The sequence below is a fragment of the Tinamus guttatus genome, unplaced genomic scaffold, assembly GCF_059628265.1.
Source record: "Tinamus guttatus ecotype Peru unplaced genomic scaffold, ASM5962826v1 Tinamus_guttatus_pri_ptg000287l, whole genome shotgun sequence".
NCBI lineage: Eukaryota > Metazoa > Chordata > Aves > Tinamiformes > Tinamidae > Tinamus > Tinamus guttatus.
Window position 1 is genome coordinate 3765676 of NW_028288821.1, and position 8924 is coordinate 3774599.

Here is an 8924-nt window from a genome sequence, read left to right on the forward strand (position 1 = left end):
CTGCACCCTCAGCGCGCCCCCCCCGCCTGCTGCACCCCCCGGCTGCACCGCCCTATGCACTGCACCGAACTGCACCCCCCGGCTGCACCGCCCCGTGCGCTGCCCTCCCCGTCCCCATCCCGCTCCTGCTGCTGCAGTGCCCTGTGCGCCGGTCACCCCTCTGCACCCGCTGCCCCTCCGGGGTGCCCCCAGCCCGCTGCACCCCCCCCGGGCAGCCTCCCCACGGCGCCGGGCGCCCCGCGCCCCCCGGACCCACGGCAGCGGAGGGAGCAGCGCTGCCCCCCTCCCTCCGCAGGGGGCACACGGGGGCCCTTTGCCCCCAACGGGCCCAGGGGCAGCCTGACCCCCCCCCGCATAAAAAACGGGGCGGGAGGGAGGGGCACCCCGCCCGGCGATGACATCAGCAGCAGCCAATGGGGCGGCTCCCTTACATCCGCCGTCACCATGGAAACAGATGCAGGCTGGGGGGGAGGCAGACCCCCCCCCAGGGCACCCCAGACCTGGCAGGGGGGGGCACACGCAGGGTGAGGACAGATCGGTGCCGCTCGGGGTGCTGAGACCCAGCAGATTTGTTGCAGAGGTGGCTGGGGCAGGAGGGGTTGCGCTCCCCGCCCCCCTGCGTGTCCCCTGCCCCCGTCACCCCCCTGCACCTGCGCGCGGCCCCGCCAGCCCCGCCGGTGCCGCAGGCTGCCGGGCAGGATGTGGCCAGGGCGCTGCGAGGTGCCGGCGCGTGGGAAATTCCCCGGCTGCTGCTGCAAATCCCCGGCCCCGCTGCGCGTCCACCTGGCCAGGGAGGGCGAGGGGACGTCACCCAGCTCCCCCCGACCAGCTGGGACCACCGCCGAGCCTGGGCACGGGGCTTGGAGCCGGAGCTGGCTGTGGATGCTCAGGTGGCTTTCACAGGGTTGTGTCCACACAGCTGCGCAACCGCCCCAGTGGTTGGAGTGAAGGCGGTGACGCCTCCTGAACACCTCAGCTCCTTGGGGCCTGGACCCACGCGGTGCCCACCCACCTCTCCCGGGGGCTCAGCAGGGCAGCCCGGGGCTTGTTTTGCGGGCGACGGTGCCAGGAAGGGGCTCACGGGGGAGGCCGAGCTCTCGGCTCCCGGGGAGGAAGTGAGATGCGGGACGGGCTGAGTCAGCAGCGCCGGGGGCGGCCGCCCCCCCACGCTGCCGCCCCAGGCTCCAGTGCCAGCCAAAACTCCCGGGGCAGAGCGGAGCGGAGCAGAGCGGAGCGGGGCCGCCGCGGAGCCCGTCGCACTCGGGCCGGGCCTGCTCAGGGGCTGCATGGAGGCGAGTGCTCACCCTGCGCTGCCACTGCCCGGGTCCCCCTCTGGATCCCCACAGGGATCCCCACCTGGATCCACACCCGGATCCCCGCTGGATGCCCACACGTCCCCGCCGGATCTCTGCTTGCAGAGGCCTCCGCCACTGGACTCACCATCTCTGCCCAGGTAGGAGCCCCCCAGATGTGGGCTGCCCCTTGGCACCCCCCACGCTGTCCCCATTGCCAGGACACCCAGGATCCATCCGTCCCCCCGCCCCAGTGCTGGTCGGGTCGAGCCTCTCCAGAGGGTTTTTGGCTGGGGCTGCAGCGATGTAAAGGCTCCGGGTCAGAAAGTCCCAGTGGCCGGTGCTGTCCTGGTCCTTCCCGCTGTGAGGGTTCCCGGCCAGCCCTTGGGAACCCTGCGGACCCGGGGAGCCGCTGCCCCAGGGACTGCTCTGGGGCCCCATCTGCAGAACGGGAAGTGCTGCGAGGGGGGCGAGTTCTGGCGCCGGGGAACCAGCTCGCTCCCGTCATGTGGTGCCGGGACCTGCGCTGAGAGCAGCTGCGGCGCCTTCCGCAGAGCGGAGGGGCTTTACTGCCGGAAGCGAGGCCTTTTTTTCAGACCAAAAGCATCATTTCAGAGCAAAAAGACATCATTTCAGTGAGAAAAATGCCATTGCAGAGCAAAAACGTCACTTCAGAATGGTTCATTCTGACAGGGCAGCAGGGAAGTGCCAGGGACTTTCTAATATGACGCCTTCTCCCACCGCGGCGCCCAGCACCGCTCTCTGACTTGCCGCAACTCGCAGCTCCTTCCGGGCCCGCGGAGCTGGCGCCTCCCACCGCTTCCCCACTGGTGACACCGGGGCACCGGGCCGGGCCCTGTCCCCGGGCGTCAGGGAGGTGTCCGTGTGGGCACGGGGGTATCTGCATGGCCCTGCATCACGGCTGTCCCCGCAGCTTCGCTTGGCCACTTGTGGGGCCTGGAAGTGCCCCAGCAGGAGCCTCCCTGGGCTGGGGCAAGGCTGGTACCAACGAGGTTGTGGGCCCAGATCTGCTCCACGGTGGGAGATTCTCTGCTTGCCCGACCCGAGCTGCCTTTGAAAGCAGAGGCCAAGTGTGAGTAGAGCCCCGTAGTGTCCAGATGTGCAACCAAACCCTCATCCATCCAGCCAGTGACCCATCCACCATCACCCATCCATCCTGCCACCACCACTCATCCATACAGAGATCCATTCACCACCATCCATCCATCCCTCTCTCCCTCCACTATTACCCATCCATCCACCACCACCCATCCATCCATCAGTTTATCCATCAGTTCATCCATCCATCCATCCATCCATCAACCCACCCACCACCGATTGCAGGACCTGCTTGGCCACTTCAGCACAGGCTCCACAGGGCACAACTGGGACCCCAGCTCCCACATGGGACTTTTTTGCCACATGTAGGTTTGCTCAGTGACTGCTGCGTTGAGAGCAGAGAGGCCAGTGGCAAGGAAGCAAAGGTGGGGAGGTGGTTTCCTTACTGGCGGCCCCACGGGGAGGCAGGACAGGCTGGGGGAACACCATGGAGTCCCAAAGGCCATTGCAGCCTTGGTGTGAACTGGGGTTCCCCGGCATTGCCTCTTCCAGGGGACTTGGGGTTGTTTTGTGAGCAGGCACCACGTGCACATGTTGTTTAAGCGTCTTTTACATCCCGTCCTCCGCACAGAACACGGCCAAGAGCCTGAAGCGTTTCTAGGCGGGGGCGCTCGGGCTTGGTGTGGCAGGACGGCAGGGAGCGCAGGGAGCGCAGAGCGCGCGGGGTTAGCGCCCGCGGCCAGGCAGGCGGCCCGGCCTTCCCGAGGCCTCACCGGGCGCCCTGGCAGCCGGGGCAGCCACCCCGCGTCCCTCCCGCAGCGCCCGCTCCGCCTTGGCCGCTCGGCGTCGGGGCTTCCTGCCGCCGGGGCCGGTGCTTCCTGCGCTGACATCCCGCTTCCTGCATCAGCCCCTCCCGGCGCTGCCTTTTGGACACGGCCCTTTCGCAGGGCTCAGGGTGCTTTTTGTCAAGGGAAGAAGGGATTAAAGTGGGGGACGGGCCCGAGGCCGAGATGGAGGGAGATGGCGCCACAGCCCTGAGTGCTCTTAAGACACCGCGGCCGCTCAGCCCTCCTGCACCGGGCTCTGCCCCAGCCTGGAGCTGCCACAGGCCCCATACGCTGCCAAAGCCTCCTCTGGACCCCCCACTCGCATGGGCTGGGCATTAAATCCCCTGGCGATCCCCCTCTCCGTATACAGCCCTATGGAAATCCACCCCACGCAAATGGTGCTTCCCAGGAACTTCCCCAGCAGCTGCACAGGCTCCATAACCGCCCGCCCAGCCGTTCCCTCGCAGGGCGAGCGCTGCCGTGTCGCGGGGCCGGCTGCAGCCGCGCGGCAGGGTGCTCGGGTGAGGGCAGAGCCCAGGCACTGCGGCTGCGGCGCGCCGGGGCCCTCAGCGAGCCCGTGTCCGCAGCAGGGCTGACTCCGAGGACATCGTCACCTACATCTCGGAGGGCATGACGGTGACCTCAGCCGATGAGGAGAAGCTGCAGCTGCTGAACAAGAACACGGAGCTGCGGCGCATCAACAAGGAGGTGAGTGGGGCCCACGGAGCAAGGTGTGGGCACGAGCCCAGCTTGGGGATGGCCACGGCAGCCATCAGAGCAGCCTGGCAGAGAGCCAGAGCCACCAGTTCCACCCCAGAGCTCTCATGTGCTAGGATGGCCCATGGAAGGGCCCACGTGGCCTTAGTGCCACGGTGCCCGGGGACGCGTCGGCCTCTTGCCCTGAGGAAGGGGCACAAGGCCCCCGCTCACCGCCGGCCCCGCTCTGCCCCAGCTCATGAAACTCAACCAGGATTGGGACCAGATCTACCACAGCACCACGCTGGGGCTGCAACAGCGCGTGCGGGCGCTGCAGCAGGAGACGCTCGCGCTGCGGCAGCAGGCGGAGAGGCTGGCCGCGAAGCTGGAGCACGAGCAGGTGCGTGAGGCGCCAGCCGCGGGGCGGCCGCCCTGGGGACAGCAGAGCCCGGTCCCCTCCGCACTGAGGGCCAGGGGCTGCTCTCCCCTCCCAGCCCTTCCTGGGGCGCTCGGGATGGAGCCTCGTCTTGCGCTGGCTCCCGTCCCTCCCAGCTGAGCCCCAAATCAGTGCGGGGTAGCCCTGGCCGGGCCCCTGGAGCTGCCACGTGCCAGGGATACCCATCCCAGCAGCGCACCTCCTTCCAGAGCAAGAGGGAGTACTACGAACAGACGCTGATCCAGGAGCTGCGGAAGAACCAGCACCTGCAGGAGCACCTGCGGCAGCTGGAGAGCAGCCAGCACCGCGGCCAGGACAGGCGGCCCGTGGCTGCCACGCGACCGCGGGACACCCGGGCCCTCCTGCCCGGCTTGCGGCCTGTCTCTCCGCTTGGCCCTCCCCAGAGTCCAGAGGCCCGCGGGGAGGCCCTGGGCTGCGCAGAGCCTGTGCCCAGGGCGCTGGGCAGCGAGTGCCGCAGGGGCCGGCCCAGAGGGCGCTCGGACTGGGAGGTGACCGACCTAAAGGACCAGCTGGAGGCCCTGAAGTGCCAGGTGACCCTGGGGCTCCTTGGGGAGGAGGGGGGCTCGGGCAAGGGCTGAAGAGTGATGGTCCCCACAGCCCTGGGTGCCCCTCACCATGGCATCCAGCGCCAGGGGAGCAAGGAGCCACCAGGGGCAGGTGTGATGCTACCCTGAGCCTCCTCCTGCTTGCACAGACGGAGATTTATGAGGCTGACTATAGGACAGAGCACCGAGACCGCGAGCGCATCGAGGCTGAGAACGAGCAGCTGCGGAAGAAGGAGGAGGAGATGCGGCAGCAGATGCTGCTCCTGCAGGAGCAGGTGAGCAGCCCCGCGCCGAGCGCATGGGAACGTCGCTGTGGGGACAGCCCTGCAGCCCCAGGCACCAGCCGCCACCGCGTGCCCTCCCCTCACTCTGCTGCCCCACAGCTGAAGATCTTCGAGGACGACTTCAGGAAAGAGCGGTCGGACAAGCAGCTCCTGCAGCGCCTCCTGAAGAGCAAGTCCACCCCCAAGGAGCCGGTGCTCGTCCACCGCTGCAACAGCCACGAGAAGGCAGGCGCTGCCCCTGGCAGCCCCGGCAGGGCCCGGCCCGCAGAGAGGCCCGGCCGCCAGCAGGGCCTGTGCGCCGGCTGCGCCGAAACGCAGCTCCAGGCCTCGGGCAGGGACTACTAGGGAGGCGAGCGGAGGGGGGCCCGACCCGCTGCCGCCCTCTCCTGTGCCCACATCCGGGCAAGGCCAGACCCACAGCTGGGCTCCTTGCTTGCCCGCTGCATCCTCCTGGGAGACGCAGCCCGCATCCAGCACGGCAGAGCAGGACTTGCTTCTCCTCCAATATCTCTCTCTTTTCTCAAGGCCTGGATGCAAGAGCAGAAGGTGCCCATGATTTTGGCTTGGAGCAGACCTTGTCTAACTTGCTTTTTCTAGGCCCTGGGCTTCCCTCAGAAAAGACAGGCCCAGGGTTGTGCCAGCCCCAGGGAAGGCTCTGCCCTCTCCCTGGACTCTTGCTGCGCTGCTGCTCCCACAGGGCAGTTCTCCTTCCAGCATGTGGCAGCTTTGACTCTTCTGGCCCCAGGCTGGGACTGGGGCACAAATCCAGATTTATTTATTTGTTAATCCTTTTTCTTGGCTTCCTGTTGAGCTAAGGCTTTCCACAAGCAAATAAATAAAATAATAATAATAAAAAAGTGCAAAATGAACCAGCTGCTTTTTCTGCTTCTCAGGTACCAGGAGGATGGAGGGGCAGGAACATGTCTTTGCCTTCACGAAGGAGGAAGGGCAGTAAATCCTAGAAGGACCAAGGCCTCCCCCTTCCTCACAGCTAGGGCCTCAGAGGCTCCAGCATGGCCAGAAAGGCACAGGAGAGACACGCAAGCAGCTCAGGGCTGGACAGGGTCAGCTCACCCAGGGAGGGGACACAATGCTGCTGGCAGTGGTGAGAAAATAGGACACAGAAGGACCCACAGCCCCACCAGGAAGCGCTGGGGACAGAGCTGACTCACTCTCAGCCTAGGGAAAAGTGACCAACGCCTCTAACTATGGGCCGAAGGGCTGCCAGAGGGAATTTCTTCACAGTAGTTGCTCCAGCTTCACCCAGGAGGGTGGCAGGAGCAGGAGGTGCCACGCAGCAGCCTCTCAAGGAAGCTCCCAGCTGCACCAGCCCCATTGCAGGCACCCGAAGGACAGGGCCAGCCTGGAGCTGGCAGCCCGCAGCAGCTGCTCTGAGGTTTCCTATGGAGAAGCTGCACCAACCAAACTCCCCTAGACGTGTACCAAGAGCTAAGGCCACCTGGGCAGTGCCACTAACACTGTCCCCTTGGCCACAGCTCCAGCCTTTGCTTTCTAGCTACCTCCTCCCTTTATGCTGACTGGTGCTGAGGGCGAGAAACAGCCCTCAAGTCCATTATCTAGGAGGAGGTGGGCCAGAAACACCTGCCCAACCAGGCAAAATATGGAAGTTGTTCTTCCCAAGCCTGCTGGCAGATAAAAATAAATAAAAAAATCAAAGCATGCCCAGAGTGGGCATGTTCTGTTGTTCACTTGTTATCCTGAGGCAAAGGACTGTACTTAGTAGTGTTCAGTCTCTCCCCTCCATTTAGTCATTAAACCAAGGGCCTTATTTCTGTATCTCACTACTTAAGGCTAACAAACATAATCAGTGGTTATACAACATGGCAAAAACTACAGGAGACTTGGGCAAGACACTATTCTACCCTCTTCTTACAATGGGTCTTGTCTCCCACCACTGGTATCTTGATGTCCTTCCACATGTGCAGTTGCCTCCTTTGAGCCTCTCCCAGCCCAGCGAAATGCATAATACTTAACCTTTGATGCACTGGACACTTGAGCAGCTCCCAGTATCAGCATGAACACGGCCTTATAGAGAAACACGTAGAGCAAGTGAATAAGGCAAGTGGAAATTTGAATGAACTATTGGATTCCAAGGGCTGTACTCGGCATTATGAAGTCCAGTGGTGGCTGAAGACAGGGAGCATCCTTCAGGCTTCAGGAGGTATGATAAGATAGAGGGAAGTACAAGCCAGACCCTTTGCGGAGGCAGCTGGTGACAAGAGACCACAGCTCAAGTTGCAACACAGGAACATGATCAGCAAGATGGATTTGTTCCTTTTCTTTAAACTGCGATGGCAGTCACATATTGGGACAAGGGCCGAGATATGTGGGGAGATGCCGTGCTTGGAAGTACTCAGGTCTTACCTAGGTAGCTCCTTGAGCAATCTCATCTAATGGGACCCACTTTGACCAGAGGTCTCCAGAGGTCCCTTCTCACCTCCACAACTCTACACTGAGCTGCAGTTGTTGGAGATGTGTCTTTGTGCAGTTTTAACCAGCTAAAGCATCCCTTCCCCTATGGCATGTGTAGCTCAGATGCCTCATCTGGCAAAAAGCTGTTTCCCGGATGGGCAGAGACCGCACGTGTTTGGGACAAACGATCTTCTGAATTACAGGCCTTCCTTAAGGAAGACCCTGGTGCTACCTAGGAGGTGCCCATAAGCCATAATCAACCAAAGCAAGTCTATTTTTAGGGAATTCAAACCCACTCTGCAGAATTGCATCACTCTCTGGAAGTAGCATGGGAATCACTCCTAGCTGAAGCCTAATCCTGAGCCACTGCCTTTCCAAGGACAGCTTGGAGGAGGCAGAAGAGGGGGACAATTTCCAGGGGTACGCAGCTCCACGTCTCCTTTTCACATATCCCGGGAAGTTCAGTACCGCCCTGGCTAGGAACAAGCACCACTAAGAGCGGCTTCATCGCCCGGGGTCTTCCTCACATGTGAGTTCAGCCTCACCAGAAAGATCCCAAACGAGGGGCACATGGTGCTACTGCAGCCAGAGAGGGTCAGGAAAGCTCTGGCCTCGCAAGGCAGAGGCTGTGCTCTGCAAACACAACACACTTTCCACATGCCTCCTTTCTGTACCACAGAGCTGCAGCACATGAACTATGAGAATTAATGTGGTATTTTGGGGGGTGGATCACATGTGAAGACCTCGGGAGCAGAGCTCTGCACAGCTCCATGCCAGGACCTACCTGGCAGCCCCGGTACAACCACATGGAGACAGCAGCTTGTGGCCATCGCCCCTGAGCTGGGCTCCTTGGCAAAGGGCGTCGCTTTGTATTCTGGTATCAGCAGAGATAAGAACCAAGAAACAGAGGGGTCAGAAACGCCCTCCCAAACAGGGGAAAAAACCCACTAGTTAGACAAGCTGATGTTCAGCAAATAGCGGGTGCCCTCCAGCTGCTCGCTGCGTTTCTGCCCGGGGAAGCAGCAGCAGGACTTTGCTCAGTTCCTTGGGACACCAACAGCACCATCAGAGCACTGTCCCCTCAAGTCACAGCAAACAGAGCCAGAGATACCAAAAGCTTATTTTCGTCCAGGATGTTTCTTTTCTTATTTCTAAGACAATATTATATGGAGCTGTAAAAGCAGAGCAAGCCTTACTGTTGCCTGGTTAGCCTGGGATCTTCCCAAAACCTTGATCCACAAAACCTCACTGCTCCAAAAGGCCAGGAGAGTTTGGTTGCTAGTCCCAGGGAAGCACCCTGAATAGCACAGCTGCACTGACCTCTGCTGGCA

General features: G+C 62.4%; 1 protein-coding gene across 1 annotated transcript; it reads left to right on the forward strand.

Moving 5' to 3' along the window:
• The first annotated feature begins 1286 nt into the window (after positions 1–1286).
• Positions 1287–5505, forward strand: LOC148594182 (uncharacterized). The gene is made up of 6 exons (XM_088527613.1): positions 1287–1292; positions 3710–3886; positions 4131–4274; positions 4520–4861; positions 5026–5151; positions 5260–5505. Exons 1-6 carry the CDS (start codon positions 1287–1289, stop codon positions 5503–5505), a joined length of 1041 nt encoding a protein of 346 aa, XP_088383739.1.
• Positions 5506–8924: the final 3419 nt, after the last annotated feature.